Source organism: Scophthalmus maximus, chromosome 10 (assembly GCF_022379125.1).
Source record: "Scophthalmus maximus strain ysfricsl-2021 chromosome 10, ASM2237912v1, whole genome shotgun sequence".
NCBI lineage: Eukaryota > Metazoa > Chordata > Actinopteri > Pleuronectiformes > Scophthalmidae > Scophthalmus > Scophthalmus maximus.
The window spans coordinates 8,505,284-8,522,572 of record NC_061524.1 but is presented as its reverse complement, the minus strand read 5'-3'; the positions used below and the strand labels follow the sequence as shown (position 1 = coordinate 8,522,572).

Below are 17,289 nucleotides of genomic sequence, written 5' to 3'. Positions count from 1 at the left end.
TTTGATTTCCTCTCTTCAGGCGATACGTAAAAATGAGGTTTGATCTGTGAGAGGATTTGTCCATGAATTTGAGACAAACTTTTCTAAATGATTTTCCAAAAAACTAAGCATTCTGCAAATTGTTCTCCTGATTTTCCCTGAAATATTCAACGTGCAAATTAAACATGTTTTTTTTTAATCTACAATGTTTTCCACCACTCGTTCCTCTCTCCACCTGGCCACGGGGTGAAACAGCAGAATTCAAAACGACGCTCACTGTCCAATTACAATAATTTGGATGTAGAGCGCTCACAGCTCTTTCGGCCCCCCACCCTCCTTCAGCCTCTGAGCACTGGATGAGTGGACAATAAAAGGGCAATTGCACTGGGCTTTTGGGGAGAGGCGGTCTCGAACGCTCCCCCGGCTGGCGCTCACACGGGCAGTGTTTGTACTGAAGATAGGAGCCGCCTGGAAGGAGGCCTGCTCTCAGCGAGCACAGGAAGGGGCGGAGAAGTTTAATTTAGCGGATGGTGGCACAGGGACCCTCAGGGCGTCGCATACTGTAACACACACACACCTGAGTGTACGCTGTGACAGACAAGCGAGCCAAGGAAGGTGTGGCCTCTGGCCTCCAAACATTCTGGTGGTGGGCTGGTAGGATTGAAAAATGTAGCGTTTTTTTTAGATGGAGCAATGTGAGGTGTGTGTGTGTGTGTGTGTGTGTGTGTGTGTGTGTGTGTGTGTGTGTGTGTGTGTGTGTGTGTGTGTGTGTGTGTGTGTGTGTGTGTGTGTGTGTGTGTGTGTGTGTGTGTGTGTGTGTGTGTGTGTGTGTGTGTGTGTGTGTGTGTGTGTGTGTGTGTGTGTGTGTGTGTGTGCTCAATAAGCATGCACATTTGCAAATGTTTCTTCTCGACCTTGGTGGTACGTCTGCTCTTATGGATTTTAATTAACAGAGGTAGATAAATAGACCGGGCTTGGCTGCGCATGTAGCTGCCTTTGAGAGAGGAGGGATGCATTGTGATGTTTTCCCTTTTCCAAGGTCAGAAGTTGATCCAGTTCGTTCGGAGCTCAGTGGGAGACGACTAGCTTTCAACTGGAGTTAATTAGTATTGGGTGCCACAGCGAGAATACATTTTTTTTCCACAACCACGGACTCATACGTGCATTTCTACACTTCCGCAGTTTTATTTTCTCAGCTTGTAAAGGTAACATCCCCACCTACCCCTCTGCCTGTGATTATGAAAGAGAAAATATGTTCCCATACCAATTAAAAGCATGCAACAGTCGCGTGCTATACTTCATCATCATTTCTGTTTCCATTATAGTCCTCGGCTGACAGTTTTGATCCAATGCTTCTCATAAAAAGCAATGAATTGTATTATATTATTCCAGTTCATTACCCACATTCTGAGTAACCCAATTCTGTTCTGTGTCCTCATGATATTAATATAAAATAGAAGTGAGGAAAGAGCTAGAAGCTAGAGGGAAAGTTTTTCTGTTTCCTTTGTCTTACACAGATACAAACAATATGTAACATTTGATTAAGCGCACTAAGTGGATTACAAGTTGAACCATCATCAATGTGTTACTATTCCGGACGTCGAGTATTCCGGGAACATTACCCCAGTAATTGCTGCACTGGGTTTTCTATTTTCGGGAACAGAAATTGAATTAAAGTTGTTTTTTGCTTATCTAATCTTCCTCCTCATTTGTGGATTGTCCGTTTCACTGTTGGCTCCGTTTGGTTTGTCAGTGGTTGATTTGTCAGTATTGGATTGTTCTCCCTTTTGACCCATACTCAGCCCTGACCCTGACCCGTACTGTACTCAGCATGTGGGCGCCATAGCTTCAATGTCATTTACACCCTGTGAGGAATTTAAATTACCTGGATGAGAAATAGCATGTTCAAGGTGTGAATGCACACAGTGATGGAATATGTGAATATGTTTAAGTTATTAGTGGTGATTAGTATAAAATCTTGTGTTGGCAGATTTGAGTTTTTTATTAATGCATTTGCTGTCAACTACATGTAGCTCCTGTGGGCACCCATACATGGAGGCTGTCGTAAAAACATTATAAAACGTTTTCATAGTATTGTTGAAAAACACAGTACATTAATACACACGTACAAAGTCCTTACAGTGCTGAATTCTAGAAGTTTACGTTATGTAAAGTGTTAAGAGTTTGGTACACGGACGTTCAAGCTCCCGACATCTCCCAGTCAGCATCAGTTGCATACTTTCCATTTATTCTGAAAAAAAGAATAACATCTCAATACCCACACTACCACAAAACATGATGGTTACAATCAAATGAATCATAAAGATAAATTATAAAGTGCAAAGTAATTCCTATCACATTAGCTGAATATCATTTTTGCATAATTTGGCATTAGTTAACTTTTTTTCTGTATCATATTCAAAAATCATTCAGCTCCAGGCGTTATGATTGATGAACCTAGAAGACGATTACAAGCACTTGAAAACTTGCACACATGCTGCCTGAGAAAGGCAGCATCATGAATAATATCCCAAATAGTAATGTATAGATATTTGTTTTTATAGTTTATGACCTTTCTTTGGATAGTTTTCATTAGATCATTCTTAAGAATTACTTATCAGCATACCATTACATGGTAGCATTGGGGAACAGCATCAAATCATTGCATTGCCAGGGGAATGTAATGCAGATATGTTGAAACTGCAACAGGAAACCTCCTCGCTCTGGGTAGAAAAGTTACCACTGTGGGCGCAAATGCTATGGGTATCAATGTCATCACTGCAGGTAGAAACGTCATCTAATCGTCTCAGGTGATAACATACTCATTATGTCCTCTACTACTGGTCACATATCGTAAATGGTCTATTATCATCCCCGAAGCCGACAGGAAACTAACAAAAAAACATCACCCTGTGATGTGACAGCACTGTCCAGGGAAAACTGAGCAGTTGTAAAAATAGACCCATATACTGCATGAAGACATCCGGGAGCGGAGCAGAGCTGGATGTGGAGTAGTCTCTTAAGCTGGGATCAGGCTGCAGGATTTAAAGAATCTCAACATATCTCATATTTACAGGCTGTCCGCTCTAGGTTTGTCTCGTAAAACCTTGTCTTACGTCTCAGGAGAAGCTCCCACCAAGTCGTGAGATAAGGACGGGGAATTACAGATTACAAGATTCATTTGGATTTGTAAATGGGATTTGTAAAATTGGACCATTTCAAATGTTGCAAGCATGTGCATTCGAGGAATGTGTGGTGACGAACCCAAAACAAGCAGGGAGCTTTGCCGGCAGTAAAACTCCTGCTGCAGTCATAATTTGTGGATTAGAGTAAAGTGGGGGAACATGTGGATGGACAGAAGGGCTCTGTAGGTGACAACCAGGAGGTCTTGGTTTTATAGCAAGAGCTGGAAGCATTCTTAGTTTTTACTGCTGAGACAATCAGCTTTTCGTGCTGGCTATTGTTGCTGTGATTTTTCGTCTTTGATTTGTTTTGTTGCTTCATGATGCTTGTACTTTTCTTGAGGCAATAGTGTATGTTTGAGACCAAGGCTGGTACATCCATGTATGATCTGACCTGTGAAGTTGAATTTAAAAATTGGTACGTAAAAATATTAACATTCATTCAGGTCGTGGATGCATGCATAAGTAAAAATGTGTTCAAATTGCATGGGGTTTGTGTCTGAATTGGATCAAGAATTTGTGAGTACCAGAATATGCATAAATTGTTGCAAACATTTGTAAATGTGACCCTTCACTAACACATGGAACAACGTGTGCCACTTCCACACACTAGTTAAAAAAAAACAAAAAACAGATCACTGTAGCTTAATGGGCGGATCGAGCAGATGAAGACATGTGTGTCAGAAAGGTGAGTCTGAATGTCACAAGACTGTGGAGCAGCAGCTTGGCTGTTGGAAAGTAGCAATCTCTAAATGTTGGTTATAAGGGGTTGCTGCCACTGGAAGGTGAACATGATAGAGGTCTTAAGAAGTAAGATAACATCACAGTTGTGGGATTTAACAGCCAATTTGCCTCAAACACCACAATCTCCTGAAGTCAGTCCCTACGGTGTTCACACTCCCCAACCCTCCATGGAAGTAGCATCCACCCATCAACTCTGATGTCTGCATGATATGATGGGTTTAAACAAGGGGTCACTGCAGTTCCCTCTCTAGGTTGCTACCGTTATGTATGGCAGTGTAAAGGCTACTTTATGCTCAATGGTTGGAGTGTCCTGTTTGCACCTTGCGGTTATCTCGACTGTATTTGTGCACGTCTTCAGAAAGCTTACGGATTGGGCGAAACAGAGTAGTACCAACAGATACCATGGGGGGCAGTGTTGCCAATAGCTCAAGCGAGAGGACCACAGGACACGAGGAACAGTGGCGGAACTTTTTGAGGAGAGATTTTGCAAGTCGAAAGAAACTACCAACATCTTTATGGTGTTACTTTGGTCGGGCACAGAGACAAGCAGTTGCTGCTGAACAGCTGGGAGGAGGTTGGAAGGGAACGAAATGTGAGTTGGACAGTGGCGAAGGAAAAGTGGTGGAGCGTACATGCCTCTTTGTGTGCTGTCCTCTAGTTGATGCATTGCTTAACAACTGTGCCACTGTAAAGGACCTGTAAAGGTACGTGGACAGTGGCGGTCACATCGTTTGAAACTGATGTAACCCTTTTTGTACGTGAAGGCAGAAGTTACGAGCCTTAAGTCAGGACCAAGTGTTTCTGCTCACAAATTGTCATTTGAATCTTCCACACGTGAATGAACAGATACTTTACAACAAGTCTCTGCTCAGTGTATATATCTGCTCAGGACCTCCTCCCCTTTTCACCTGCATTGCGTGTGGACCCGTGTGGTCCTAAAACACATCGGATACCTTACTGGTTCGTTCATTGATCGCTGCACTTTCTCCAGCATGCTATCTTTGATTGATGTTCACTTGCTTCCAGTCTGTGGGCAGCTGCTTTAATTGGAATCTCCTCTACACCACTGCAATGTCTCCGTCAGTTCTCTGTCCATGTTAATGCCATAGTCACGCAACAGGTCTTAGTGTCTTCTTGCATTTGTTCTGATTTAAAAACCCTGGTCTCTTCTGAGGGAGCTGCCACTCAGCATTACAAAGACAGGAGTTTGCTCATTCGCCATAACAACCTGCACATATTTGCCATCTTTTTTCTACTTCTTCTGCCAGTCAAAAAAAGCTTTAAGGAATTTTCAATTTCAGGGATTTGCTTTGATCACGCCCGTTTGGACGTTTCCTGTGCTCTGTCCCCGAGTTGGTCTTGAAAGGCTCCGACTCTAAGATGGAAGCAGTGTGGAATGCTTGCGGACAGGTAAATCAGCGTGGATGCATGATGGATTATATAGTGACAGCCCTCATTGAGTGTAAACTGTGAAGGCGTTTGCTGCAGTGACGCCTAATTTCACTCCAGAGGTTTCCTGTCCAATCCCTGTCACAACTTGTGCTCTACTGTTGCTTTGAGAAAATACCACGCTTTCATCGAGGCCAGATGCTGGCATTTATTTATCCTTGCCTATTCTTGTACATATGCACATACTGTACAGTAAAATATAGAGTATATATGAGAGTTTTCAGAATTGTACTTCTACGCTAGAACAGCTGTATCTTTAAAATGATGTCCATGTGATGCCATAGTCATTGAAAAATCAAGCTATCTATGTGCACAAATGTTTGCGAACCCTTCTTTCTCCCCCTCCCCTCCCTGGAGCAAGACGCCTGTTCGCTCCAACCACCCAAGTAATGACGACCCCCGTGACAGTTGAATGCTGCAAATATGCACATCATTTCAAAGATACAGTTGCCATATGACTGGGTCATTCCACATAGAGGTCAGAGAAGCAGTTAAGGGACTTAAATGAGAATAATTGGGGAGTGTGAAGTGGGAGGGCTGCTGCAATAATGGTGCACAGTGCTGGGGTAAGCCTCGTTTCACAGAGCCAGTCAATAAATGGTCCACTAGGTTTAGTATGGAAGTAAAAATTTCCATTTAATTGGAGATATTTCAGAAACCTTGCTTTCCATCAGACTTCTCGGCCATGCAGTTCACAACCATTGCACATGTTATGCAGCATACAGAGATTGGCTAGTAAAGGGAGAAGATGCGTCTACAGTGGTGCTGTGAGGATGAGCAGCCACAGCCGCTGCTTTGAGCTTATGTCAGAATGCTAACACGTTCACAGTGATAATGCGTTTAGCAGGCAACATGTTTAGCATGTACCAGCAGAGCTAATCTACTGTGCAAGATGGTATCAAACTGACGCTGCTTGAGTTTCACGTAAAAGCATCAGTGAACTGGTCGCATGTGGCACTTCATATACCGAATGATGGCAATGGGATGAAACAGGCAAAAGCAAAGGGCACTGACTATCACTTTCTGTGGATGGAGTGCTTCTCACTACTGTTTGTGCTTCGGTCTAATGTTTTAATTCATCACCCTCTGTAGGTGGAGAGGATTCTGTTCCTGGCTGACACCGCAGTTTCTCTGGGGCAAATGGGGCAATTCTATAGCATCACGGGGAAGGGGACACGTTTAAAAAAAATTGGCAGCAAATTGTCATTTATGTTGACGGCACAAGTTTATTTTCCCATGAAATAGCTGCCTAGTGAAGCTTTAAGAGCCTGGCATGGGTATTGGAACGTGCTAAGGGGAAGGCAATCGGTAATGACGATAAATCAAGAGAGAGACAAAGACAGACAGAGCGACACTGTAACGAGAAAGAAAGAGACAGGGGGGCTCTGTCGCCTTTCCCTCCGACTGTTATCCCCGATGAGGCTTTGTCAGCAGGATGGTCATCTAATCAGCCTTCACAGTGGGACAACTACATCAGTTAGCATCAATGATAAATCATATTGACAGCTATCCCCCGACAGAAAGGGGGTAATGCTAGAGGACAGAATGTGGAACTGCTGAAAACCTGAAATTAAAGGGGAGAGAAGAGCGGTGGACACACTGAGGGAAAGGATTTTTTTAAAAAAGAAAAGCACATTCAAAAGAATTGCATGAATGCTATCTGTTCACTTTATGTCTTCGAATTCTACTATCCTCCTTTCCCCCCCCCCCCATTACCGATTTTACCACTGCCATCACACTCACTTTGCCTTGGCCCCCACTTCTCCAGCCTCCCATCCACCCACACAGGGCCTGTAACCAGCACTTAATCGGTAGGTGGGGGGAGTATTCATAGATTCTATTGAGCCTGTGGTTTCCATGACTAAGAAAATGGAATTCAATAGCCCGCATCTCTCCTGAGTCCTTCAACCTGCAATGTATTTTTCTGGAAATACAGTGTAAAGAGAAGAAATGAGTCAACTCTGTGAACCTGTGAGATCGAAGGAGGGGCCAAAGGAGCGGTGAGGCGAGTTATGGGGTGGGGGGCTTGGGATTGGGCAGAACCGGGGTGTCGGCTCACTCGCGAGATGGATCCTGCGCCATCACTGATGAAAGTGAATAGAAGGTTTCAGGAAGGTCCAGTTTTGGGCCATGTCTGCTTGTCTTCCAACATTAATTGACACGGCCCTTGCGGTGGCACGAGCCGAGGCTCCCGTTTCAGTTTGCCCCAATGATTTATTTACGGGGACACTCGACTGAACACTCATTGGGCTGATTCAGGCTTATCTTGTGGTCTCTTTGCTGTTGTGCCCCCTGAAAGGTATGGGTGGTTTCACTACACAATACCAGTTAAGATAAGGTAAAAGGTTAGTCACATTGTAATTGGAGGTGTCTAGTACGTATTTGAACTAATCTTCATAATATAGACTTATAATAGACTTTATTTGTCCATGCTGATCCACTTACTGACCATCTATTGGCAGTGCCAAACTGGTTTGATTAGGTTCATGCTCAAGAATGACGTGTAGGTTTAGGGGAAGATTGTGGTTGGAGTTCAAATAAGTCCTTTATAAATGTTATGGGACATTTTTCATCGTGGCTACTATAATTTGTGATTCACACCTCATGGTCGATGTAGATGTGTGAATAAGAATTATACAGTCGTGTACAAAACACCTCTCATTTGACCACGACTGATTACCGGAGAGCATATGAAGGGCTGCACCAAACAACCAATATATGCTGTTGTCAGTTGATGTCTGTAGAGAGATGATTCAGCCTGTACCCAGTTCATGAAAGGTTGTACACGAGCTATTCTGAACACTGTTTACTAATCAGAGGCTCTCTGTGCAGAGGTGATATATTATCTGTTTGCAGAACCAACAACTGTTCGCTCATTTGGTCTAAATATGAGAATGCATAGGAAAGACAAGAAGCTGCAGTTCCTGCCAGGTTCTATTTTTGTAATGATGCCGGCGCGCAGGATGTGGCAACTTATTTTTTTTGTCACCTTGTGGCCACAGTGACTTGGAACGAGGGTGGGATTAGGCGGAATGCATTAATCAGCCACTGTAGGCTCTGACATGAGTCATGACAAATTGGATCACTTCTTTTTATCTGCTGCTCTGAGCCACCGCGCTCTGACTATACTGTGATGGAGAGAACAGTTCAGAGCAAAACCCCCCCACAACAAGTCCCCATGGGACTCTGAAGTGTATGTATGGTGCCTCAAATTAAATTGGTGTGGGAGGAAATATCACATTTGGCAACGTGTTCCCAGAACCATTTCGCAATGTAGGGAACTGTTCAGTGATATTGAGGAAGAGTAGCATTTCCGTCTTATAACTCACGACACGTATTGGCACTTCTGTGTTGGATGATAATCATTAAATGCACAGCCAGCCAGGATAAAGTGGTTAGAAAGAAAAATGTTGTTTATTTTTAGGAATCTCTTGATATGCTCAGTAAAGCCACGGAAATAACACAGATAATCGCTGCTTCCTTCCTTCCTACTATTACACTCTGACCGAGTCTCTCTGTTATACATTCTAGAGCCCGCGGCAAACAAAATTACCCTGCGCTGCTTGATTATTACTGGCAAACACTATATTGTACCTTCGACTCCCCACTGGTACATTCGCCAGCACAGTGAGTTACCAAAATACAAAATGAGTGCCATCAAGGAACAAAAACTACAGTATGTGCATCTCGCAAAATGCCTCTGCAAAGCCCGCTAGTGCTGTCATGGAAATGGAACCCTGAGTGCTCTTGCAGACAAATCTGCGGGTTGATGTATACGCTGTGCTCTCAGCAATACTGTGGATGCAGAATCGAAATGGAACAAATTCAGTGGACGGTGGAAGCGCAGATATATGGGTTGATCACTTCGCCCATGTAAAAGTGGAAGTTTTACCTCCAGAAGCCTGAAGTGAAAGTTTTGTGATTAAACCTTAGGTGACCCGATTAGAAACCTGCGATGCAATGAGTTCATGCATTGTAACTTTACTCTATGTATATATGTGGGTATACGAATGTGTGTATATTAATGTTTGAGCGTGTATGTATACCCATTATAGATAGATATACGGACATCTTTTTCGCTTTAGATTTCTTTTGTATTTTGGGGTTCAAAAAGATGATAGATAATCAATTTTCATCTGCAGCGCTTTAGGCTGCAAAAAGCTTAAACCACTTCACCAAGCACTTGCTGCACACTCTGCTCACTGCTCATTAAACTCATTGCTCTGAGCACAAGATAACTTGGGCAACTTTCCCACCCTTACATCCCTGTTATTCAACGTCTGTCCTTTGTTATCAGGATTTTTTGCTGCTGGACAGTAACAGACAATGTTCAAAGGGATGCAATTGTCCAGGAAATATACAAAATCTACCTCATCCCGCCCTAGCGAGCAACACCCGGGGCACACTCAGGGTCTGAAAACTTCATAAAAGTTTCTGGCCCTATAGTTTTATAAGCTTGATTTCAATCATGGAACAGGTTCTGCAAGATGTTACAGTCGTATCTATTGCCAAAAGCAGCTAAAAGGTGAAATCCTTTATTTCCGCCTCATCCCATAATTTGCTGCCTCTCCAACGATGTGACTCAAAAGGACTCTGAGGGCCCTGGCTCATGTCAGTAAGAAGTCATGATGTGAATATTCCCGAACAAAGCTCATATTTTGCAAATGTGCCTTTTTAATTGAGCGAAATGGAGGCGATGCTGAGGCAGCAGCATCCGATCACACTGTCTGGTTCAGGAAACCCATCGGTCGTGCAAAACCAGCTCCTCTTTAACAAACCAATTAATTATTTATGGGCTCCAGTGGAGCAGAGAAAGTTAATTTATTGTTATCATTAGAAGAGCGTTTTGTTTGGGTCCATATGAGGAAGAGTCAAAGTACAATTACAGGCTTTGCAGATGAGAGAGCGCTTCGCACAGCCTGCCTGTCACTTCACAAGTCCACGAGATGCCTGCGGACTTCAGTGGTGAACTTGAGGAAGATGAGGCTAAAAAATAAAGGCCCACAAACCCCACATATGCAAAATCAATATAAACCAACAATTTAAAAGCTAAGATATAAAAGAGGTCAACAACATATAACTATACTAAAGAAACCAATTAAATGAATAGGACCACCCACAGGACATATGAGGGAACATATATACTGGTTTGGTCAAACGAAATAATAAACGAGGCGCAGACAAGTTGGATGCCAACTACAACTAAATACAAAGCAAAACCAACCAGTCCCAACTTTCCTCATGATATGGCAGCATATGGTTTAGCCCAATCAGCTGGTTCCAGCATTTAATTGTCCACTGCCCGCAGCCACACCTTTTGCAGAACCAGGAAGAGGTAAGGTAACTCAGAGACAAAGAGACCAACCGATTAATATAATAGACGAAGACAAATAAAAAGTAAATAAAAATGTTAATTCATTGAGTAAGGCAGACTGCGAATGAAATCAAACCGAGTGGCAAACTGCGGACATAAGAATGGAATGAAAACAGTTTTGTGGGCAGCAAACTAGTCAGGTGAGTGTTTGAGCAACATTACCAACACACACAGACACACACACTCACACACACACACACACACACACACACACACACGTAACAGTGATGTCAGGGTGTACTCAACACACCCTGGAGCACATGTCCACATTATTGCACCAAGGTGAGATGTTCAGCCAATTGAGGTCAGCAGTAAAAAGTAACTTTCTTTGCATTTCGCGGTGGGCAAGAAACAGTAGCACCAAAACCTATTGCACTGTTCACAAATGTAACATTACTCTGATTGTCAAGTTAAACCTAGACCCTGGAAGAAATGTCAATTTTATTTGTTTAAGTTTTAGGTACCTGGAAAAAGATAGAGTTAATATTACACTTCCCTCAGACTCGTCGCTGTGCCTTAGTGGCAGACTAATCAACTAAATAACTTTGATTTGCAAATGTTTACTCCTCCACGGGAGCAAAGAGCCATAACACCGGGGACGTCAGGTGAGGAGCCCATTGCTTCTGATTAGGAATTCATTATTTTGCGACCCGATTTACCTCTCTGCCCAAAGTACGGGCTGATTAGCAAGCCGAGGAAGGATAGGTAATGAGGATAACACTAAACTCAATAGCTGTTTTATAGGCAGCGGTGCTTTATGATGCTCGCACTAATTGCTGGTGTGATTAGTGAGGTGTCTGTGCCCTCTCTGGTAACTCTGGGTGTCCTCTGAACAGAGCTCCTGCGGACCGGAGCACAGGGGAAGCGTGGGTGTGCGGGGGATCATTACAGCAGGAAGACACGCGGGCATAATCGATTTCCCACTTTTTTTTTTCTGCCCCTGTCAGCCCTTTAGTGTGCGCTGCAATAAAGACAAATTAACTTAGAGGCAATCAGATGATTTTATTCTTAATCTCCAGGCAGTAAAGTAATCTATTTCTAACTGTCAGCGAAAGAGAGTCCAAATGAAAAAAAGAAAGAAAAGGAAACTGAGAACATTAGCTGATTTGATAACCTGAAATTTATCTGCCTTTCAGTGTCCCTTCTCAGATGGAAGTGGGCTTCGGGCTCCTTATGTAAGGGTGGATGTTCTCAGACATGAAATACTTTAGTCTGAATGTGTCAGACCAGCGGGACGGGAAAAAAAACCCCATTCACTTCAGCAGCATGTTGAAACCCATGCTTTTGAGAGCTTTTTGTGCGTCTGCCATTCAGTTTGACCTCCGCACTCGAGTTCTTGATACAAGATAATTGGTTGATGTGGCTGAGCAGACAGTCGGAGCTGAAAGTGAGATGGCAGCACACTTACAGAGGTTTTTGTCCAGACACATTTTCCTACCGGTGAGTTTGTATGAGGGAATTTGCATGGATTTCAGGTTGTTTGCATACTTCCCTCTGCGTGACCTCTCCTATTGTGTGTTTCAAAATACATCTCTCGCTGCAGTGCATGATTATTAAAGTCGCAGTTTTCATTTAAGATTGTTCAATATATATATTTCCTTACCTTCATCTTAACTTAACTTTTGTTAACTGTCATGACTGTTATGAGTGAAACACTCATCTGTGTTTTTTATTTATGATCCACACTTTAACATTTTTGCAAGCATCTCATTCTGGACCACTTGTATCTAGCAAGCTTCAAAGAATATGTATGTGTGTATATATATATATATATATATATATATATATATATATATATATATATATATATATATATATATATAATTCCATAATGTATTAATATCCAATTTAACTTAAAACCGGTTCCTATGCTGCTGAACTGATCTTATTTGTTAGATGTATACAGCGTCAGTTTAAAAAAAAATGTTTTGCCTCATTGCGAATTTATAATGACAACGTGACCACTCCTGAGCTTGCCAGTCATTAAAGATCAGTCTAGAGTTGTAAGGAAGGAGAAATGATTTTGGACGTCCACGGTGCTCTCCGCCGACAATGACAAGTGACTGGCAGCGGGAGCATTTTAATGGCCTTGGATGGCTATGAGACCAACTGTTGTATTAAGGCTCATTAATGCTCCAAGTTCTATCCGTACTCTGTGTTTACCGCAGGGGGGCAGTGTAGAAATTAAATTCAGGATTTTACTAAATCGAGACTTATATCTGCTTTAGTTTCAGTCATCTACCCCACTCATGAAAAATAAAAAAAAATATGCTTATTTCGGTGAATAGTGAGCTTCCTCCACGTTTCCTTCACACGCTTGCCGGCAGGTTTCGGCCGGTGGGGGTTGCACAGCTTCCCAGGTTGTCCCTCCATCTCGTCGTCTCTCTCTCTCTCTCTCTGTTTGATGTGTCAGTTGAGTCGGGTTGGAGTCGGGCAGGCAGCCATGTCCATCAGCGCCATCCATCAAGCAGTGGGCCGGGTGGCAGGGAGAGGATGACGGGCAGCAGAGAAGGGGCAGATGTTTTGCGGGAGCTGATGTGTTCACGTCCACGAGGGATGTCATTACGCGGCGGACAGAGAAACATGCAGCTGATTAGCGGCTTATTAAGTCAAGGACACTGGCTCGCAGTAACGCACACCTACCTCCTCCATCCTGGCACCGTGGCTGCTGATGGCTTGCCAGTCACCGAGAGCGTGGGTCTCGGATAGAAAACCTCTGTTTCTAATTAACTGCCGCTCTGTTCCTACACTCTAAGCTCCTTTTGATAAACCAAAAAGCGGCAGGATAAGAGCTGCACTTGTCATTTCAACTGCGGTTTCCCCGCGAATGCCTAAAGGGGAAGAACTCAAAGGCACATTGAGAGCCCACACTGTGTTGTGCTAAGTAAATAAAGCAGCATCTCCCCGAGGGCATGTACGGGTTGTAGGAATTGAGAGAAGCGGACAGTGCGGCGGAGGGAGGGCTTTAGCCCTGATCCAGGACAATGGCTAAAATGGTAATGTTGAGAATCTCATCTGTACCCTGTGTACTCCCCTTTAGTGGGATCTCCTGAGTTTTCTCTGAGCAGTAAGCTCTGCCAAGTGTTGTTAGGAATGTGGATTTACTACAAATCGCATCAGCCTCGTCCAGCGCTCTCCTTTCTTCCCTGTTTTCTTCCGTCTTTCCTCCACCCCTGCCTCTACTTTTTAACCGAACCATAAATTGTGGCTATGTATGTCTGCGTTTCATGTGTTTTGAGTGGTAAGAGCAATAAATGGGCTCCGTGTTATGAGAACATTGAAAATAAAAAACACAGGCAGGTGGACCACTGAATGGGCCTTTGGATAGTTTCACTCGAAAACAATGTGCTTCACCAAAAATACACTGTTATACACAATGTTTCCCAAGACGGCCCTGGTAAACATTTTTACGTGCAAGAGAAAAATGAGTGATGCTAACAGATCCACAGGTGTTCAGAGGCAGAACAACTCGGGTCTTATTTTTGTAGTTTTGTCTATAATTTTTCTGACATCCCTAAGGTCTTACAACTGGAGCCGGCTGATGCCGACACCGCTGTTGGCTAGTAAATATCTCCTGATACTCATATATTGTCCAATGTGCGTAGAAAAACCCCCAGATGTCATCAAACCCTTAGGACAAAGACATTGAGGCTCCAGGTTAATCCTAAACTTTAGTGAAAATAACTCTAGATGAAAAGCAAATACAAATACAGCCAAATACATGATAGATCGTATATGTAATTCTCATATCGGCAAACAAAGGCAGATACCGATGTGTCTGTGCAAGGCTTATGGCGGCCAATATATGACGAATAAATCGGTCGAGCTCTGATTGCAACATCAAGTCTGGAAGTACGAGAAAACCCACGCTGTCAGATGATGACACAAGCTCTTCCCTTTCAACCTGACCTGGTACTCTTACCTTTCATAACCAAGTCAAATCTATCTATCATAATAAACGCCCATTATTCCACTTAAAACTCCCCCAAAAAAGACACTCCTGATGACTCTACATGTTGTCTAATAAGCATCATCTTTACACCTTTTCCTAAGGTGATCAGCGCTTCATGCATGGTGAACCTAAACCTCGCCAGCACATGACCAACCTGTCATTTGCATTATGAAAAAACACGGCAACATAGAGGGAGACGAGCCTTGTAGCCCCCCCCCCCCTGCTGCCGACTAGTAGCTCTGGGTTATCTTTACTGTCGGCCCGGCGGCGGCGGGTGCCGGCGTGTTTTTCCTGCCTGCTCTTTGCAACGCGTCAGGTCCAGTTTAACACTTGAAGGCAGGATGTGTCAGAATCCCGGCCCTCGCTCCCTCTCTCTCCCCGGGCTGTCTCTCTCCCAAGGTGAGTCAGGCCTCATCATCACTCCGATAGAGGAATAAACCATCACATGGCGCTGGTCGACGGCCAGCCGTTAATAGCCCTGTCATGATTTGTCAGGGAAAATACTCATCTGCTGAAGAGTGCGATCACTTAGAGCAAGGTTAGAGTGTTTATGGATTGGAAGCGAGGTGGACGGTCAAATGTAAATCTGCACGGTCACGGCATGTGTAGGCCTTGGCACAGAGTCGGTGAATAAAGTGGAAATGTACAGTGTGCGGCAGATAGGGTTACGGGTAGTCACTCCAACTACGATCACAGTTATGGCTGCGGGTACAAAACAATTTTTAGGAATGGAGAAGCCTGACGTTGAGAATCTGTGGATCAGCTCTGGAAAAGTCTGTGACGCTCTGTTTGTTTGTGCTCTCACTCCAGAACGAGTTCCTGGCTGCCACGACTGAAAAGGACATCTTTGACCATCTGGGTCTCGAGTACATCGAGCCTTGGCAGAGAAACGCGTAGGCCTCTGCTCCTCCCTGGCTGGACCTGGTGTCCTCCGTGAAAACGTCAGTGTGCATCCCGTCTGCTTGCTGTTCTGCTGCTCTGCTGGGGTTCATTTTCAAAGCGCTGTTGATTTCTATACACTTTTGTGCTGTTGTTGCTGTAATTTTTGTTGTTTTTGTTTTTTGGTGTGTGGATTACATGCTGCAATACAGTATGATTCATAATTCTTCCTATTCACTATTTTCTGTTGGCGAGTAAACACTTTCCTTTACCGCCTTGCCGCCTGTCTGTCAGAGTTGTAATCATGGGCAGGACACAAAGACAAATCAGTCCGAGTATGCATTGCCCGGGGAGCCTGCGAGATGCAGGAGAGAGAGTCTGAAAGAAACGCAGAGGGAAGCAAACGAGGGAAGAGGGTGACCACAGCGAGAAAGGGAGCGCGAGAGAGAGAAGACAGGAAGCTTTGAACGAAGTGCGAGGGAGGGGGAGCTTTTGTTGAGCAAAATGTTGTAATCACCCTCCCCCTGGCAGGAAAGTGCTCAGCGTGAAGCTGAGCCAGGTCTCCGGGGAATTGAGAGGCGGGTAATGGGCTTCAGATAGGGGAGCGTTTGGCGTCGCCATTTAGCCTCCATTTAAACCTACGTCCACTGGAGATCATTTAGCTGGCATTCTGCTATCCAAGGACCCATAGCCTCCGCTCTTGCTCCACAATGAGTCTCCTTCCCCAGATGCTCGGCCGAAATTAGAGGCACTCGGCTGCACCGGGAAATTATGACGAATTCAGACGGAAGGTGAATTAGTCCACTAACCACACGGAGGGATTTTGGCATTCAAAGCGACTCCGGCTCCGGTGCATAAAAACATCCATTATCTTATTGCTTCGGCTCATATTTTATGCATGAAGGTTGTTTATCAAGATTCGCGTCCTTATTTTTCAAATGTACTGCGGCTCTGTAGGACACGCGTCCACAAGCGAAGAAACGTCATTGATCCCTGTTTGCAATGTGGGTGAGTCGGACTGCTTTCGTGGCGACACGGGCTGTCTTGCTGTCCACACGCCCAAACCACTTTCCCACGGCGCTCAGCCTCTGGTTTATCGCGTGGTTCCTCAATGAGAGCAGAGACAGATGAGCGCGAGGCGTTCTAGTGGAATACCCTATTTAAAGATCTTTAAGTAGAACAGTCCAGCACTATGAGGACTTGACCCGGGGCCTCCTCCCTGTATCCTCTCAACTTTCCCCCCTCTTGCTCTCTGTGTCATTTTTCTCTCCTGCTACGCTGCTCTCTCAACCTCCCGACACAAAACAAACTTTAAAGGTTCTGGGTCACTGTGTTAACCAGATGGAGCACCCTCTGAAAACCATCTCTCCCGGGTTATCTAATGTTTGTACTATAAAAACCGGGATAAACACTTTTTGTACCCCAAAAAATTGATTTCTCCAGAGTAAAATAAAATCAAGCTGACCTACATAAATTTACATTTGTCATGCTCTCTTTTTTTCCTAATTGTTTTTCAAGTGCAAATGGGATTTCTTTTTACTTTCACATTAAATATTCACTAGTGTGAGGGGATTTAAAGGCTGTAGCACTCAATTTAAGAATTCACACATTGTTGTTTTGGTCTCAGAGAGCCTTAAACTGTTGGTAAAGCTGAAAAGCAAATACGAAAGTGCAGAATGGCGGAGCTATCTGCTCCACAGTGCTCCATTGCACTCCCCATGCTATTCATT

At 44.0% G+C, this 17,289-nt stretch overlaps 1 protein-coding gene across 6 annotated transcripts in view; it reads left to right on the top strand.

Moving 5' to 3' along the window:
* Window positions 1-17,033, top strand: part of dntt (deoxynucleotidyltransferase, terminal) — a 59,602-nt gene extending 42,569 nt beyond the window's left edge. For all 6 annotated transcript variants that reach the window (XM_035606078.2, XM_035606081.2, XM_035606077.2 and 3 more), the window contains one exon: window positions 15,491-17,033. In XM_035606078.2, the coding sequence (XP_035461971.1) occupies window positions 15,491-15,577 (87 nt within the window). In that variant the 3' untranslated portion in view covers window positions 15,578-17,033. The remainder of the gene's footprint in view (window positions 1-15,490) is intronic.
* The last annotated feature ends 256 nt before the right edge of the window (window positions 17,034-17,289 follow it).